General features: G+C 35.5%; 4 protein-coding genes across 4 annotated transcripts; 3 read left to right on the top strand and 1 right to left on the bottom strand.

Moving 5' to 3' along the window:
• Window positions 1-538: 538 nt before the first annotated feature.
• Window positions 539-2107, top strand: LOC108809445 (F-box/FBD/LRR-repeat protein At1g13780-like). Its single transcript, XM_056990174.1, has 3 exons — window positions 539-1494; window positions 1577-1717; window positions 1798-2107. Exons 1-3 carry the CDS (start codon window positions 577-579, stop codon window positions 2086-2088), a joined length of 1350 nt encoding a protein of 449 aa, XP_056846154.1. The 5' UTR covers window positions 539-576; the 3' UTR covers window positions 2089-2107.
• A 1862-nt stretch (window positions 2108-3969) lies between these two features.
• LOC108843535 (FBD-associated F-box protein At5g27750-like) lies at window positions 3970-5834 on the bottom strand. The gene is made up of 4 exons (XM_018616757.2): window positions 5709-5834; window positions 4704-5559; window positions 4490-4630; window positions 3970-4403 (listed from the first exon to the last, which is right to left on the bottom strand). Exons 1-4 carry the CDS (start codon window positions 5792-5794, stop codon window positions 4113-4115), a joined length of 1374 nt encoding a protein of 457 aa, XP_018472259.1. The 5' UTR covers window positions 5795-5834; the 3' UTR covers window positions 3970-4112.
• A 6184-nt stretch (window positions 5835-12018) lies between these two features.
• On the top strand, window positions 12019-14258 carry LOC108809403 (FBD-associated F-box protein At5g27750). The gene is made up of 4 exons (XM_018581546.2): window positions 12019-12170; window positions 12453-13410; window positions 13493-13633; window positions 13716-14258. The coding sequence occupies exons 1-4, from the start codon at window positions 12034-12036 to the stop codon at window positions 14010-14012; spliced, it is 1533 nt and encodes a 510-aa protein (XP_018437048.2). The 5' UTR covers window positions 12019-12033; the 3' UTR covers window positions 14013-14258.
• Window positions 14259-15427: 1169 nt separating this feature from the next.
• LOC108809425 (FBD-associated F-box protein At5g27750) lies at window positions 15428-17530 on the top strand. Its single transcript, XM_018581567.2, has 4 exons — window positions 15428-15574; window positions 15872-16827; window positions 16905-17045; window positions 17127-17530. Exons 2-4 carry the CDS (start codon window positions 15889-15891, stop codon window positions 17415-17417), a joined length of 1371 nt encoding a protein of 456 aa, XP_018437069.1. The 5' UTR covers window positions 15428-15574; window positions 15872-15888; the 3' UTR covers window positions 17418-17530.
• The last annotated feature ends 804 nt before the right edge of the window (window positions 17531-18334 follow it).

Raw genomic sequence — 18334 nt, forward strand, 5'->3', positions numbered from 1 at the left:
TATTTATCATATTATTATGATTTTTAATATTTTTATAATTACATAAAATGTAAATATTGTTAAATTATTATTTAACAGATGTTGCGTTTGGTAGTTTACCAGTCATAAGAGTCCCGCAAACGCAACAATTTCTAACAGCTGTATCAGTCGTACAAATCTCTAGAAAACGCTTAAAACCGCAACCACCCGCACCTGCAAACTCCCGCAACCGCAACCGCAACCGCTGCGGTTACACCAGTCAGGCCCTAAATCAAAAGTAAAACATCATTGTAATAAATTGTCAATTACAAAAATAAACTAACACCAAATCACATCAACTAATTTTAAAAAAAAAACCTGAAAAACGTAATTTTTTTAATTGGAAATTTAGAATATAAAATATAATCTAAAAATATAATTAAAAACTTTAAAAATGTAAAAGTTATCTATTGGTTCAACTAATGGTTCAACCGGAACCGGATTTCAGGTTTTGGTAGATTTTTTTACCGGATTTTCGAGGGTTTTTAAAATTTGGATTTGATAAAGGCATCTCCTTAAACTCCTTTTCTACACTGTTGTTTTCTTCTCGTCTCGGTGATGCCTGGGTGCGGTACGATCAGCGAGTTGCCGGAATCTTTGCTTACTGAAATACTCTCGTACCTTCCCACTAAACACTCGGTGACCACGAGCGCTTTATCGAGGAGATGGAAGAATCTGTGGCTAGGTGTTCCAGCTCTTGACTTAAACTGCGACGACTTCCTTCCTTATAGTTATAGAGAAGACGAAGCGGTCCTCAGATTCCTTGACAGATTCCTCGAGTTTAACCCTGATTTACGCCTTCTTAAAGTCAAGGTGAAGTACGGTAGCGTGGGGCTCAAGGATCGGATCAGTACAGTGATTCAACGTGGACCTCAGCATCTAGACGTTGAGGGTTTAACTTACTATAAGGACATGCCTCTCAATCTGTACACGAGCAGGACATTGGTTTCCTTGACGATCACGTATTCGGGTCTTGAGGATCCTGGTCTTGTTTACATGCCTTGTCTCAAGTCCATGACTCTTGTAAAACCTCTCTTTCGAGATGACGAGTGTCTGGAGAGACTCGTGTCGGGATGTCCTGTTCTCGAAGAGCTGACCTTGGTAAGGGATACCCATTCTAGTTATGTGGGTGAGGTTGATAGTTTCGTGCGTGTGAGGTCTGGGAGCTTGAAGAGGTTTCGTGTTCCGCTCTGGTACGAAGAAGAATATTGCACTAGTCGGTTTGCGAAATACGCTATTGAGATTGATGCTCCAAGGCTAGAGCATATGACTCTGGGAGAAGATCAGTTTGATAGCATAGCGGTGAAGAACCTGGATTCTTTGTTCAGGGTTGACCTTGATATAAAGTTTGGTGGTTTCAAGTTAGGCGAGTTCTTTGTTCCAGAGGACTCATCAGAGAGAAAGAACTTTGGCCATCTCTTTCTCTCTGGGATATTGAGTGTAAGACACATGATCATCTCCGAGAAAACAGTGGAGGTACACAGCGATTCATGGACTTTGATTGAAACCCTTTTAACTTATATATTTATCCTTTTTTTTTCGTTTCTTGGTGTACTAGGCCCTTCATCTTTACTCGGACGTAGGTCTGATTCCCAAATTCATCAGCTTAACACGTTTAGAAGCCGTGTTCCCTTGCATTTTATCACAGTTTTTGCCAGTCTTTCTTGAGTGTTGCCCCAATCTGAAACATCTAATCTTGGTAAAATCTCTTTAAATAAACACTGTGGGGTGGGTTTGTATATGTTCGTTATTGAAAACTCAGCGTTTGTGTGTTTCCAGGAGGTTGTTGGTTTAAGGTGGACGGAGGAAGCATTCGAACTCACAAATGTGCCTGAGTGCTTCTTATCGACTCTGGAGTGTGTTGAGTTAAAAAGAATTTGTTACTGGAAGGAAGCGGAGATAAAAGTAGCTACTTACTTTCTTGAGAACGCAGCAGTCCTGAAGAAACTCACTCTGAGTCTCTTGAATTCTCCTCGTTATGTCTCTGATGAAGAAATCTTCGAGGAGGTTAATAAAGTTACAAAACGTTCTCCAAGATGTCAAATTCTTCCTGATTGGGATTCATGTTGATGAGTGAGAGAGAGCATTATCATGAACGTGTACTTGTCATGAATATTCGAAGTTAAAAGTTTCTTTGTAGACATTTCTTAGTTCTGGTTGGATTACATTTATATTTATAAACTATATATATGAACATTTTAGTAGTTTTTTTTTGGGTATTTTATTCTATTGAATGGAAGGAAGCCGAAACACTATGGCAACCATGATGGAAATGTTGGTTGCTCGGTTATTGTTTTCCCTATTCCTATACATTTCTTAGTTCTGGTTGGATTCCTTAAACCATGGTGGTTGATAGAAGTTCTTCATGTGAATGATTTAGAAATTATAAATATGGAATTTTTAGTAGTTTTTTTTGTGCATTTTATCTATTTAAAGAAAGAAGCCAAGAGACTATGGCAAATATGATGAGAATGTTGCTTGCTTTTACATGTGGAAACCCTTTAGCTATTTCTCGCTCTCAATGTGTTTCGTATCTGTGGTAACTTACAGATGAAAGTTAAAATCTAGATCAAATCAGTATCTTTTCATTAACTGCACAAAGACTAAGCGGCTGAAGATGTGTTGAAGTCATATTATTCACACCATTGTTAGGAAAATCTTATGGAAAAGAGCAAAGCTTTTTATTCTGAAGTTGTTTTGTTGCATAATTACCAACTAGATACTTTTCATGAACCACATGAATCTCATTCAAAATGTTTTACAGGAGATATGTGTTCAACCGAGAATTTAAAATGATTTGTATTAAATGTTAAACCATTATTATTCAAACGCGAATTTTAAAAAATATTTAAAATTCGGTGATATTTAGTTTGTTATTTTGTAAATTACTTTGAAATCAAATTACTAAAATATAAATTAAACTGTAAACTTCTAAAGTTTCTAGTGATTTCATAGTGTCTAGGCGAAGTTTCTTAATTAAAAAGAAACAAATTAAATCTTATTATTTTTTGTTTAGATTTTGATTTAATTTTTTTTTTTGAACGACTATTTTGATTTAAATTTTTACCGACATTATCACTGAACATAATAAATTGACTGCATTTAATATATTTAAATGATTTTATTAGTTTTTAATCATGTATATGTATATTCTTTTTTGTCATCAACTTAAAAAAAAAAAAACTAAATATGACTCTGTGAATCATGTATATGTATAAATTAGCTTCTTGGAAATTCTTTCGAATCTTTACCAGTAAAATCTGAATATTAAAGTGCAATCCTTTCAGATGGTTTATTTTTAAGTTTCTATCACCAAAACAATTTTTAAAGAGGGAAAATGATCAAAAAAATATTTTAAAAGGGCAAAAACTTTTATGTCTTTTGCTTATAGATATGTAAATAAAAATTATTCTTTAAATAAATGAAAAAAAAATTATAGTTTTTAAATTCGATTTTTATAATTCTTTTTACTTTTTTAAAAATTCAAAATGTTTTTTGAAACTATTTTCAAAAAATGATATTTATTTATTTTATTTTTAAATTCTAAATTCCACTCCCAAAACCACACACCATTCAAAAAGTATAGATTAGTAAACCTTAATTATATAAGTATTATATTTATTCTATGATAAAACTTCTTTTGCCATAACAATGGCGTGAACATATGACTTCAACACATCTCTAGCCGCTTAGACTTTGTGCAGTTAATGAAAAGATACTGATTTGATCTAGATTTTAACTTTTATCTGTAAGTTACCATAGATATTGAAACACAGTGAGGGAGAGAGACGATAACCAAAATAGCTAAACGGTTTCCACAGGTAAACCGAGCAAGCAACATTCCCATCATATAGTTGACAGAGTCTCTTGGCTTCTTTCCTTTAAATAGATAAATTACCCAAAAAACTACTGAAAATTTCATATTTTATAGTTTCTAAATCGTTCACAGTGAAGAACTTGTATCAACCACCATGGTTTAAGGAATCCAACCAGAACTAAGAAATGTCTACAAAAAGACTTTAACTTTTAAATTTTCATGACAAGAACAGACTCCTTGCAATGATAATACTCTCTCTCTCTCATTCGAAACTGCATCAACATAAATCCCAATCAAGAAGAATTTGGCATGTTGGAGAACGTTTTGTAACTTTATTAACCTCCTCGAAGATTTCTTCATCAAAGACATAACGAGGATAGTTGGTGAGACTCAGAGTGAGTTTCTTCAGGACAGCAGCGTTTTCAAGAAAGAAGGTGGCTACTTTCATCTCCTCTTCCTCCCACTCGTGGATTCTCTTTAGCTGAACACACTCCAGAGTCGATAAGAAGCACTGAGGCACATTCATGAGTGCAAATGCATCCTCCATCTCCCTTGAATAATAAACCTCCTGGAAAACACACACAAAAAGGCTGAGTTTGCAATTATAAACGTAGAGTAAACCACCCACAGTGTTAGTTGAGAGTTATCTTATACCAAGATTAGGTGTTTCAGATTGGGGCAACACTCAAGAAAGGCTGGCAGAAACTGTAATAACTTGAAGGGGAACACGGCTTCTAAACGTGATAAGTTGTTGAATTTGGGAATCATCCCTACGTTAGAGTAAAGCTCAAGGGCCTGAAGCAACACCAACAAGAAATATGTGAGAGGTTTTCAATCAAAAGTCAATTAATTGATGTGTAAAATATACCTTTACTGTTTTTTCAGAGATGATCATGTGTCTTACACCCGACATCCCAGAGAGAAAGTAACGGATTTCATTTCTCTTTGATAAGTCCCCCGGATCAAAGAACACACCAAACTCGACAACGAACTTGATATCAAGATCAACCGTAAACAAAGAAGTCAGGTTCTTTACCACGATGATATCATAATGATCTTCTCCCAGAGTCATATGCTCTAGCACCGGAGCATCAAACTCAAGTGTGCATTTCACAAACGAACTGCAATCCTTTCCGTGACTGAGGGGAACACGAAACCTCTTCAAGCTCCCAGACCTCACACGCATAGTATTTTCATCGGAACCCACAAGAATAGGATCCATATTCCTTATCAAGGTCAGGTCTTCGAGAACAGGACACCCTGACACGAGTTTCTCCAGATTCGCAGCGTAACGAAAGTGAACTTTCACAAGAGTCATGAACTTGAGACAAGGCATAGAAACAAAACCAGGGTCTCCAAGACCCGAAAACGTGAGCGTCAAGGAAACCAATGTCTTGCTCGTGTAGAGATTCAGAGGCATGTAATCGATGAAAGGATATAGAAAATTGTCGTCGTCGTCATCTCTGTACTCAGTAAAGCTCTCAACGTCAAGATGCTGAGGTCCGCGTTGAATCACTGTGCTGATCCGATCCCTGAGCCCGTCTATATCCTCGCTGCCGCCGCACTCCAACTTAACTTTTAGAAGGCGTGAGTCGGGGTCGAACTCGAGGAGTCTGTCGAAGAAGCTGAGGATCACTTCGTCTTGTCTGTAAGGGAAGTTGTGGCAGTTTAAGAGGAGAGATGGAACAGTTAGCCAGAGATTCTTCCATCTTGTTGATAAGACCCTAAAGAGCATCAACAAACAAACAACACAAGTTACAGCATAATAAAGGAGAGGCCTTTATCGGATACGAAGCAACGGGTTTCTCTAATTCAGACTAAAACAATGATATATATTTAAGCGAACGGAATCTGGGTTTTTTGAAAAACTCACCGGAGAGTTGATTCGGCGGCGGATTGTAGCGGCGATAATGAGAGAGAAAGGTGGGAACTTTTTATGGTGGATACGAAATCGATCATCTGTATTTATACGCTTGAAGCGGTTCGGTTCCTATTCCCGAGCGTTTCAAAAATAACAGCTGTTACTATTATGGAGTATCATAAAGACAACTTTTTATTTTAATTTTTTTTTTTTTTTGTCAGCGCTCAACTTCTTAGATCAAGTGGTAGTCGGTCTTGAGGCGTTCCTAAGAGACGCTCTGTCCGGCTGGATCTGATCTATATGGGAAAAAAGAACACCGCTGTTTTTCGCCTCCTTGGCGAGAGAGTCTGCACGCACATTCCTAGCCCTGGGTATATGGGCGATGCTGAATTCCTGGAAGCCGGCTCGTAGAAGACGGAACGAGGCTAACTCGGAGGCAAAGGCCGGCCAATCAGTCGGGTTGGCAATCATATCCACCAGGTCGGAGCAGTCCGTCTCCATATGGATCACAGTACATTGTACTTCTCGTAGACAAAATAAGGCCCATATGAGTCCTTCCATCTCTGCATGGAGAGCTGATAAGCTCTTCCGTCATCCTTGTAAACCAAATCTTTCGACTCCCATTTGATCCTTGTAGAACCACCCTAGCCCACTAACCGTGCCATTATCAACCCATGAGGCATCAATTTGACAGGTTGGGCATTGAACTCGCGACGGTGCTGGTTGTAGCTCATCCTCCTCTCCATCCTCCGGTAAATTTGCCTTTCTCCAGCATTCAGCTTCTATAGAAGCTAGCTGCAAGGTGTCACCTGGTGAGATTTCCTTTTCATTGAAAACTTTCTCGTTGCGTGCTTTCCAAATGTACCATAAGATCCATGGGAAAGTCTCAATAAGTGGTTCCATATAGGCCACGTTTCTCTTCCTCCTAAAAAGGAGGTTCATATTTTGATAAACAGAAGTACTCGGGAAGTAACCCGGAAGGGACGGATAGTCCGATAGAGCCCACACCTGAAGTGCCGGGGGGCATTCAAAAAGCAAGTGATTAATAGTTTCCTCAAAGTCACCGCATCTAGGACAGCTCCTATCAGTGCTCAGGTGTCTATATGCAAGCCTTTCAGTCGTAGCAATACATCCTGTCAAAGCTTGCCACATAAAGTGTTTCATTTTTCCCGGGGCCTGGATACTCCACACATGGCTCTGTAAACCAGTGATGCTTGGTTGTAAAACCTGATCTTCAGCTTCACACATTTTAATCTTCTGTAGTCGAGTGTATCCTGATTTCACCGAGTACACGCCCGATTTCGTATAGTTCCATGCATACCCATCCATTGACCATGTATTGCTAGGTCGCAGTTTGAGTATCAGTGGGATGTCCTCCGGGTGAAAATAATCAAGTAAAAGGTTAGTATCCCAATCCCTTGTATCCCGCCTAATGAAGGAGTGGACAAGGAGTTTTGGGTCTCTATAAGTAACTCGTTCTTTCGGTCTCGGCGGGCGGGCATCAATATCCGGAATCCACGGCTCCGTCCAAACACATGTGTTTTGACATGCCCCGATAGTCTTTCGGAGTCCCGATATCAGAAGCGGTCTTGCTGCCATAATACTACGCCAACCATATGAAGGTGAATATACCTTGCGATCCTCCAAAGGGCTTGATCTATTATAATATCTCCCTCGTAAAACTCGGACCAGGAGAGAATTTGGGAATTGTATCAGACGCCAAAGTTGTTTTGCTAATAAAGCAATATTGAAATCATGTAATTCCAAAAAGCCAAGACCACCCTGGTCGTGTGGGACACATATCTTGTCCCATGCAATCCAGTGTAATCTTCGGTTATCTTGGCTCGAGCTCCACCAAAAGTTTGAAATAACACTCTTTAGTTTGTCCACAATACCTTGTGGAATCAAGTAGCACGACATACTGTATGTCGGCAAAGCTTGCGCCACAGATTTTATTTGTACCTCTTTACCCCCTTTCGATAGTAATCTAGCCGACCATGAGGTGACACAACCATTAAGGCGATCCTGTACATAGGAGAAAACTTTCATCTTGGAACCACAAATCTGTTCGGAGAGTCCGAGATATTTTCCCATCCCTCCTTCAGTAGTAATCCCAAGCACTCTTTTTATATTTTGCTTCACAGCTTGGTCCACTTTATTTCCAAAAATGATGGAGGACTTGCCGCATTTAGCGGCTGTCCCGAAGCATTTCCATAGCAAAACAAGATGTCTAAAATTTCTTTGCATTGTTTTACATCTGCTTTACAGAAGAAAAGGCTATCATCCGCAAAGAGGAGGTGAGATATCCGGGGACTGGCCCGTGCAACACGTAATCCCAAAATGCGCTTTTCTTCCTCCGCTCCTTTAAGGAGAGAGATCAGAGCTTCAGTGCACAAAACGAAAAGGAAAGGGGATAAGGGGTCTCCCTGCCTCAATCCTCTCGTAGGTGTAATTTTACCCCTTGGTTCTCCATTAATTAGCACCTGGTAGGATACGGATGTAACGCAAAACATCAAAAGATCAACCAATTTTTCTGCAAACCCCAATCGTAACAGCAAAGTTCGGATAAAGCTCCATTCCACTCTATCATATGCTTTACTCATGTCCGGTTTGATGGCCATAAAGTCTTCTCTAGCTCTGGTATTTGTTCGGAGGGCATGGAAATTTTCTTGCGCTAGTAAAATGTTATCTGTGATCAAACGTCGTGCCACAAAGGCAGATTGTGTCTCTGAAATCAGGTCAGGGAGAACTCTCTTGAGTCTTTTAGATAGCAGTTTCGAAATGATCTTATAACTGACATTACAGAGGCTAATGGGTCTGAACTCAGTCATCTCTCTTGGCCTCTCCTTCTTCGGAATCAAACAAATGTTGGTCTGGTTCAGTTTCGGATCAAAATTCCCATCAATAAAGAAATCTTGAACTAGTCGTATGATATCTTTATGCATAATATTCCAAAATCTTTGAAAAATCCTACTTGTCATGCCATCTGGTCCTGAAGCTTTATCCGGATTAATATCAAATAAAGCTTTCTTAATTTCCTGCTCCGTCGGTTCAGCAGTCAGGAAGTCATTTGTGGTCCCCGAAACTTTATTTTTTTATGAACCGCAGGGAGGCGTCTATATCAGTGGGTACAGATGTAGAGAAAAGATCTTGGAAATAGTCAACAGCCAACTTTTTATTTTAATTAAAAATAAACAAATTAAATCTTCTTGTTTTTTCATTCAGATTTTAGAGTGATTTAAATCGACATTGCCATTAAACATAATCATGAATTGACAGTACTTAATATATTCAAATGATTTTTATTACTTTTAATCGTGTTTATGTAGAAATTAGCTTTCTGGAAATTGTTTTGAATCTTTACAAATAAAATCTGAATATTAAGGTGCAATTCTTTTAGTTATAGTTTATTTTAAATTTTTGTCAAAAAAAGTTTTAAATAGAAAAATAATAAAAATATAAAAATGGAAAAATCTTCTGTCACTTGCTTGTAGATATATATAAATAAAATAATTATTTAAATAAATAATAAAATTATAAAAACAAAAATTACATTTTTTATAGTTTTAAATTATATGTTTAAATTCAAACCTTATAAGTTTCTTTGAAATATTTTTTTAAATTTTAAAGAAAACTTAAAATTTTCTTTTTGAAATTTAAATACTTTTCAAAATTATGTTAAATTTTTAATATTTATTTATTTTATTTTAAAATTCTAAACTCTACTCCCAAAACAAAACCATTCAAAAAGTGTAAATAAATTAACATTAACATAAACGAAATAAGTGTATATTTATTTTTTAATAAAAAAAAATTGATCATTTTAAGAGGTTCTTTTGGTTAAAAAAAACTAAAAATGAAATCATAGGGAATTTTTTTAAATATGAAATGCAATTTATCAACCGTAATCTTGATTATTATTTTCTTTTCACGTTGCTTTTATATTTAGCAAAAAAAATTGATTTTTGGAAGATCATTTAAATATCAGAACTACCAAAGCTGAAGTGATGAAATCATCTATCTTATTAAAACAGAATTACACATATATAATACTCTTTAGTTTTCAGTGTTATTTACAATTGCATGTCACTGAAAATTAAATTGAATTTCATATTTTAATGCTTGTCTTTTTGAGTTATATTAATGTGTTTCTTTTTCTTTCCTATTCTAATGCTTGTCTTTTTCAGTTAGATTAATGTGTTTTTTTCTTTCATATTTTAATGTTTGTCTTTTTAGTTAGATCAATGTATTTTGTTTTTTTATTCTTCAACAATTAATGATATTTTAAAGTTGTTTTTTTTGTCAACTTAAAGTTGTCTAAAATTTTTGAAAATGTAAAAAATAGTCAAAAGTAAACATATAAAGTAGATAAACAATAATAAAACACCAAAAATATTTAAAATATATATTTATTCTCCATCCAAATATTGAAGTTCAACCTGTTTTTTAATTTTTAATTTTGGTATTTTGGCTTACATTATTCAATTTATATGTTTTGAGAAATTTAAAGTATATATAAATTTTGAAAATTTTAAAATAATTCAAACGGGTTATCCGTATCTAAACCGAACCCGCAAATACCCGAATCAAACCAAAACCAAAATTTATAAATATTTGAATGTTGCTGAAATTTTTAAACTCGGGAATCTCAAACTCAAATAGATTTTAACCGAATCAGTGGGTATCCAAATACACATCCTTAACGTAGTCAATGTAAAACGATCAAGTATTACAAATACATCATTTAGTATAAATAAATAAAAACTAAAACAGAAAATTAATATCCGTGCGGTCGCACGGTTCAAGATTAGTTTTGATTATGGAAATATATATTTCTCCAAAGATACTCATTTATTTGAATGAATATTCCAATAGTATACCATGGAAAGATATAAAAAAAAAAGTTTCTCGTATAGAAAAGAAAAGGTTTTATTTTTGAAACGCTTGGGAGTCGGAACAGCTTCAGTCGTATATCTATACTTGGGAAATCGGCCAATTCATACTTCAACAGAGAGTCGCAGTCCCGATCAGTACATGCACACGGACCCTGTGCTAAAACATACATCAACACTTAATATATTCAAATTTCATACACGAACATAGATATTTAGAGCTATTCATACATTGACCATTTTTCCGTTAGTCAAACCGTAACGACTGCATACGTGGATTAAAACTTTTATATTTTTAATTAATTAATAAAAAAAATTAAAATCTGTAGATGGAGGGAATCGAACCTAGGTCCAGAGCACAACAAGCAATTAACTCGACCACTGTGCCAAACCAAATTGTTTGTAATACTATATGTTGTGTCTTACATATATTTAACATGTTTTATCATATCTAAATATGTTCATGCTCCTTGTTATGTGTTTTAATTATAAAGGATTTCAACAAAAATATATAAATTCTAAGTAATTATGTTTAATTAACTAAATTATTGTTATTGTGCTTTTGAAATTTTGAAAATCAAAAAGTATTTTTTGATTTAAAAAATGATTTCGAAATGATTTTTTATTTTATATTTTTTTAATTTTTTTTATTCTATTCCAGATTATTTCACACTAGGTACTCAAATTTTTTTTTAGTAAAAAAACAATTTAGAAATGATTTTTAAAAAATGAAAATGCTTTTGATTTTTAAAGTTTTTATGGTGAAATTTTTAATTCTTTAAAACCCAATAAAAATAATTAAGTTAATCAAACATAATTACTTAGAATTTATATTTTTTTTTGAACTAATTCTAAATAATTTAAACTCATAACAAAGAGTATGAACATATCTATATGATAAACATATTAGAGATAAATAGGACACAATAGGTAGTACCACAAATAATCTAGTTTGGTTTGTTGTACTTCTAATCCAAATTATTTGTAGTATTACCTAGTGTTTTTTAATTATATTTAATATTTTTATCATATAAAAAATCAAAAAACTAAATTAAAAATCATTTTCGAATTTTTTTAAAAAAATCGAAAATGCTTTTTTGATTTTAATTTTTTTAATTTGAAATTTTCAAAAACACAATAACAATAATTAGCTTAACTAAACATAATTACTTAGAATTTATATATTTTGTTGAACTAATTCTAGATAGTTACTTAAAACACATAACAAGGAGTATGAATATATTTGGATATGATAAAACATGTTAAATATATATAAGACACAACATGTAGTATTACAAACAATTTGGTTTGGCATAGTGGTCGAGTTAATTCTTTGCTGTGCTCTAGACCCAGGTTCGAAATTTGAATATATTAAATATTGATGTATGTTTTAGCACAGGATCCGTGTGTATGTATTGATCGGGACCGCAACCCTCTGTTGAAGTATGAATTGGCCGATTTCCCATCTATACTTCAAACGAACGATCAGTTTCGTTTCACCCAAAAAAAAAAGTTCCCACCTTTCTCTCCCTCCGTATCGCTCATTTTGGCCGCTATACTCTGCCGGCGAATCAACTCTCCGGTGAGTTCTTCGAAAAAAACCCCAGATTCCGTTTCGTTTACGTACCTTATTTTAATCACATTGTAGTCTGAATTAGAGAAACCTATCTCCTACTATTCGATAAAGACGTCTCCTTTTTATATGCTGACTGTTGATGCTCTTAGTTAGGCTTCCGTCACTGTGATGCCCAGAATCCGTTTTTCGTTTTTAATTGCATCTCAATTAGAGAAACCCATCACCTGGGATTCAATAAAAGACCTATCCTTTACTTACATGATGTTGTTGTTTGTTTGGTGCTCTTAGGGCTTCGTCTCGTGATATGCCTCGGTGCGATATGATCAGCGCGTTACCGGAACCTTTGATTACTAAAATACTCTCATACCTTCCCACTAAACACTCGGTGACGACTAGCGTCTTATCAACGAGATGGAAGAGTCTGTGGCTAAGTGTTCCATCTCTCGACATAAACTGCGACGACTTCCCTTACGGAGAAGAAGAAGTGGTCCTCACATTCCTCGACAGATTCCTCGAGTTTAACCCTGATTTACGCCTTCTTAAAGTCAAGGTGAAGTGCGGTAACGTGGAGATAGAAGGGCTCAAGGAACGGATCAGCACAGTGATACAACGTGGACCTCAGCATCTAGACGTTGAGGGGTGTATTTACTATATAGACCCCGACGCCCAACTCTATCCTTCTGTCGAGTACATGCCTCTGGATCTGTACACGAGCAAGACATTGGTTTCATTAAAGCTCTTGTCTTCGGGGGTTGAGGATCCAGGTTTTGTTTGTATGCCTTGTCTTAAATCCATGACTCTTGTAAAATCTCGCTTTCGAGATGACGTTAGTCTGGAGAAACTCGTGTCGGGATGTCCTGTTCTTGAAGAGCTGACCTTGGTTAGGGCTAGGGATTCTAGTTTCGAGGATGAGGTTGATAGTTTCATGCGTGTGAGGTCTGGGAGCTTGAAGAGGTTCCGTGTTCCCCGGCACGGGTATTGGGGCAATACGAGAGGGAAATGCACGCTTGAGATTGATGCTCCGGTGCTAGAGCATATGACTCTCGGAGAAGGTCATTATGATAGCGTCGTGCTAAAGAACCTGACTTCTTTGTTCAGTGTTGACCTTGATATCAAGTTTGGTGGTGTCAAGTTACGCGAGTTCTTTGTTCCAGAGGACTCATCAGAGAGAAAGAACTTTGGCCATCTCTTTCTCTCTGGGATATCGAGTGTAAGACACATGATCATCTCCGAGAAAACAGTGGAGGTACACAGCAATTCATGGACTTTGATTGAAACCCTCTTTTACTTATATATATTTATCCTTTTTGCGTTTCTTGGTGTACCAGGCCCTTCATCTTTACTCGGACGTAGGTCTGATTCCCAAATTCAATAACCTATCACGTTTAGAAGCCGTGTTCCCCAGCAAATTATTACAGTTTTTGCCAGTCTTTCTTGAGTGTTGCCCCAATCTGAAACACCTAATCTTGGTAAAAAAATCTCTTAACCAACACTCTGGGGGTTTGTCTGTCTATGTTCGTTATTGAAAACTCGGCGTTTGTGTGTTTCCAGGAGGTTGTTTATTCAACGTTTATTGGGGATGCGTTCGAACTTGCAAACGTCCCTCAGTGCTTCTTATCAACTCTCGAGTGTGTTGAGCTAAAAAGAATTCATGACTGGGAGGAAGAGGAGATGAAAGTAGCCACTTACTTTCTTGAAAACGCTGCAGTCCTGAAGAAACTAACTCTGAGTCTCACCAACTATCCTCGTTATGTCTCTGATGAAGAAATCTTCGAGGAGGTTAATAAAGTTACAAAACGTTCTCCAACATGTCAAATCTTCGTGATTGGGATTTATGCTGATGAGTGAGAGAGAGAGCATTATCATGAGCGTGTTCTTGTCATGAATATTCGAAGTTAAAGTTTCTTTGTAGACATTTCTTAGTTCTGGTTGGATTCCTTAAACCATGGTGGTTGATACAAGTTCTTCATGTGAATGATTTAGAAATTATAGACATGGAATTTTCGGTGGTTTTTTTCTGTGTATTTTATCTATTTAAAGGAAGAAGCCAAGAGACTATGGCAACTATGATGAGAATGTTGCTTGCTCGGTTTACCTGTGGAAACCCTTTAGCTATTTTTCTCTCTCACTGTGTTTCATATCTATGGTAAGTTACAGATGAAAGTTAAAATCCTAGATCAAATCAGTATCTTTTCAATTAACTGCACAAAGACTAAGCGGCTGGACTGGAGATGTGTTGAAGTCATATTATTCACGCCATTGTTATGGAAAATCTTATGGAAAAAAGCAAAGCTTTTTATTCTGAAAAGAGCTTACATAAATTTGCTCTTTAAAATGAACTAGATACTTTTCATGAACTACATGAATCTCATTCAAAATGTTTTACAGGAGATATGTGTTCAACCGAGAATTCAAAATGATTTGAATAAAATGTCAAATCCACTATTATTCAAATATGAAATTAAAAATATTATTTAAATTCAGTGATATCGAATTTGTTGTTTTGTAAATTACTTTGAAATCAAATTACCAGAATAAATAAATAAATTAAATCTTATATTTTTATTAGTCTTTAATCATGTATATATGTGTAAATTAGCTTCTTGGGAATTCTTTGGAATCTTTACCAGTAAGATCTGAATATTAAAGTGTAATTCTTCCAGATAGTCTATTTTTAAATTTTTATCACAATTTTTTTTTTTGTCAACTGAAATATTTATGATTACTTTCCGTTTTCGAGTTAGGAAGCATCGTCGTATTATTATGTTTCTATTATCATGTTCAATTTAAAAATGTATTTGTTGTATGTTTTGATTCTGATACTTTATTAGTATATTGATATTAACAAAATTAAGGTGTTATAAAAAAAATAAAAAAAGAATCCTAGGAAAATTTTCAATATGAAATGCAATTTATCAACTGAAATATTTATGATTACTTTCTCTTTTCGTTGCTTTTAAATTTAGCAAGAAAATAATTGATTTTTGGAAGATCATTTGAATATCAGAACTTTACCAAAGCTGAAAAAAAATTGATTATGGAAATATATATTTCTCCAAAGATACTCATTAATTTGAATGAATATTCCGATAGTATACCATGGAAAAATACATAAAAAACCATGGAAAGATACATAAAAAAAACATTTACAGACAAAAAAAGAAAAGAGACATAAAAAATAAAAAAATTGTTTCTCTTTTTTTTTTGTATAACTTCAAAAAATGTTCTCTTATAGAAAAGAAAATCTTTTATTTTTGAAACGCTTGGAGTCGGAAGTCGGAACAGCTTCAATCGCATATATATAAATACTTTAGACGATCAGTTTCGTTTAATCCCAAAAGAGTTCCCCACCTTTTCCATCCGTATCGCTCATTTTGGCCACTATAATCTGCCGGCGAATCAACTCTCCGGTGAGTTCTTCTTCAAAAAAAACCCAGATTCCGTTTCGTTTACGTACCTTATATTAATCGCATTGTAGTCCTGAATTAGAGAAACCCATCACCTAGGATTCAAATTCAATAAAAGCGTCTCCTTTTTATATGCTGTTGTTGTTTGTCTATACTCTTAGAGACTCGTCTCGTGATGCCCAGAATCCGTTTTTTTCGTTTTTAATCGCATTATAGTCTGAATTAGAGAAACCCATCACCTAGGATTCAATAAAGACCTATCCTTTACATGCTGTCTGTTGTTTTGTTGATCCTCTTCAGGGTCTCGTTCTCGTGACATGCCTCGGTGCGATATGATCAGCGCGTTACCGGAACCTTTGATTACTAAAATACTCTCATACCTTCCCACTAAACACTCGGTGACGACAAGCGTCTTATCAACGAGATGGAAGAATCTGTGGCTAACTGTTCCAGCTCTTGTCTTAAACCGCCGCGACTTCCCTTACGGACAAGACCAAGTGGTCCTCAGCTTCCTCGACAGGCTCCTCGATTTTAACCCTGATCTACGCCTTCTAAAAGTCAAGTTGAAGTGCGGTGACGTGGAGATAGACGGGTTCAAGGATCGGATCAGTACAGTGATTCAACGTGGACCTCAGCATCTAGACGTCGAGGGTTGTATTTACTATATAGATCGCCGTGACACCCAAATCTATCCTTTTATCGACTACATGCCTCTGAATCTGTACACGAGCAGGACGTTGGTTTCCTTGACGCTCACGTATTGGGGTGTCGAGGATCCTGGTCTTGTTGTCTACATGTCTTGCCTCAAATCCATGACGCTTGTGAAAGCTCTCTTTCGAGACGACGCGAGTCTGGAGAGACTCGTGTCGGGTTGTCCTGTTCTCGAAGAGCTGACCTTGGTTAGGGATACGCATTCTAATTTCGAAGGTTCGGTTGATAGTTTCATGCGTGTGAGGTCTGGGAGCTTGAAGAGGTTTCGCGTTCCACTCTGGTACGGAGAAGAATATTGTACTAGTCCGTTTGTGAAATACGCTATTGAGATTGATGCTCCGAGGCTAGAGCGTATGACTCTCGGAGAAGATCAGTTTGATAGCATCGCGGTGAAGAACCTGGACTCTTTGTTCAGTGTTGACCTTGATATCAAGTTTTCTGTCAAGTTTGATCCGGAGGACTTGTCAAAGAGAAATGAAATCCGTTATTTTCTCTCTGGGATCTCGAGTGTAAGAAGCATGATCATCTCTGAGAAGACAGTGAAGGTATATTTTTACACATGACTTTTTATCTATTTTTGGAAACCTCCCACTTATATATATATTTGTTGGTGTTGCTGCAGGTCCTTGAGATTTACTCTAGCGTAGGGATGATTCCAAAGTTCATTAACTTATCACGTTTAGAAGTCGTGTTCCCTTGCGATTCATTACAGTTTTTGCCAGCCTTTCTTGAGTGTTTCCCCAATCTGAAACACTTAATCTTGGTAAAAGAGCTCTCAACTAACACTGTGTGGGTTTGTCTACATTTCTAATTGCAAACTCAGCCTTTTCGTGTGTGTTTCCAGGAGGTTTATTATTCAAGGGAGATGGAGGATGCATTTGAACTCACAGATGTGCCTCAGTGCTTCTTATCGACTCTGGAGTGTGTTCAGCTTAAGAGAATCCACGAGTGGGAGGAAGAGGAGATGAAAGTAGCCACTTACTTTCTTGAAAACGCTGCTGTCCTGAAGAAACTCACTCTGAGTCTCACCAACTATCCTCGTTATGTCTCTGATGAAGAAATCTTCCACGTGGTTAATAGAGTCGCAAAACGTTCTCCAACATGTCAGATTCTTGCTGATTGGGATTTATGTTGATCAGTATCATTGCAGGAGTCTATTCTTATCATGAAAATTTGCAGTTGAAAGTGTTTTTTTTGTAGACATTTCTTAGTTCTGGTTGGATTCCTTATGACCAGTATCATTTCTTAGTTCTGGTTGATGCAAGTTAGTTCCTTAGTGTGGTGTGATCATATGCTTTTAAGAGTTGAGTAGTAGAGTATCTATCTCTCAATTGCTTTTGTAAGTCTCCAACTACATACTTTTCATGAACTACATGGACCTCCGAATCTAAATTGGTTCTGTAGATTCACTAATACAGTTGGAAAAGTTATACAATGTTATATTTTTTTATATGTGAAAGAAATCTTTTACCAAGATTAACATTGTATAATTTAAAAAAAAACATTGTATAATTTTTTTGAATAAACTATAGGGTTAGTCAATTTCCTGGATAATCTATTACATTGGGATTATTTACAATCCAGTTAATTTAATAAAATGATGTTATAAAAAAACTATAGGGTTAGTATATTTAGATGATTTTTATTAGCTTGGATCATGTAAATGTAGAATTCTTTCTTTTTTAATTTCTCTTGAATCCTTAACAATAAAATCTGAATATTAAATGAATTTACTACAGAATCTTAATTATTATTTTTCCTTTTCGTCGCTATTATAATTAACAAGAAAATTATTAGAATTGATATTCTATTAACAAAGATTTTTTGAACGAAAAGTGTCTATACAATTATTTCCCTTGATCTCTCCTTGTTTCTAGTTATTTTATTATAATATATTTGTTGTTTTGTATTTTAGAAATACTCCTTAGACATAGCTTTTGAAAATTAAAATGGTCAAAATGTTTCACTAGAAACTAATTATAAACTTATATTTTTAGGATTAACTAATCTAAACCTAGATTTTAGAGTTAAGGAGTAATATTTTGGATGAAA

The sequence above is a fragment of the Raphanus sativus genome, chromosome 1, assembly GCF_000801105.2.
Source record: "Raphanus sativus cultivar WK10039 chromosome 1, ASM80110v3, whole genome shotgun sequence".
Classification (NCBI taxonomy): Eukaryota; Viridiplantae; Streptophyta; class Magnoliopsida; order Brassicales; family Brassicaceae; genus Raphanus; species Raphanus sativus.

Coding starts and splice junctions, on each gene's coding strand:
- LOC108809445 (XM_056990174.1), top strand. CDS start 577: ATGCCTGGGTGCGGTACGATCAGCGAGTTGCCGGAATCTTTGCTTACT. Junction 1,495..1,576: donor TCTCCGAGAAAACAGTGGAG/GTACACAGCGAT, acceptor TTGGTGTACTAG/GCCCTTCATCTTTACTCGGA. Junction 1,718..1,797: donor ATCTGAAACATCTAATCTTG/GTAAAATCTCTT, acceptor GTGTGTTTCCAG/GAGGTTGTTGGTTTAAGGTG.
- LOC108843535 (XM_018616757.2), bottom strand. CDS start 5,794: ATGATCGATTTCGTATCCACCATAAAAAGTTCCCACCTTTCTCTCTCA. Junction 5,560..5,708: donor GCCGCCGAATCAACTCTCCG/GTGAGTTTTTCA, acceptor GATGCTCTTTAG/GGTCTTATCAACAAGATGGA. Junction 4,404..4,489: donor ATCTGAAACACCTAATCTTG/GTATAAGATAAC, acceptor TGTGTTTTCCAG/GAGGTTTATTATTCAAGGGA.
- LOC108809403 (XM_018581546.2), top strand. CDS start 12,034: ATGAATTGGCCGATTTCCCATCTATACTTCAAACGAACGATCAGTTTC. Junction 12,171..12,452: donor GCCGGCGAATCAACTCTCCG/GTGAGTTCTTCG, acceptor TGGTGCTCTTAG/GGCTTCGTCTCGTGATATGC. Junction 13,411..13,492: donor TCTCCGAGAAAACAGTGGAG/GTACACAGCAAT, acceptor TTGGTGTACCAG/GCCCTTCATCTTTACTCGGA.
- LOC108809425 (XM_018581567.2), top strand. CDS start 15,889: ATGCCTCGGTGCGATATGATCAGCGCGTTACCGGAACCTTTGATTACT. Junction 16,828..16,904: donor TCTCTGAGAAGACAGTGAAG/GTATATTTTTAC, acceptor GTGTTGCTGCAG/GTCCTTGAGATTTACTCTAG. Junction 17,046..17,126: donor ATCTGAAACACTTAATCTTG/GTAAAAGAGCTC, acceptor GTGTGTTTCCAG/GAGGTTTATTATTCAAGGGA.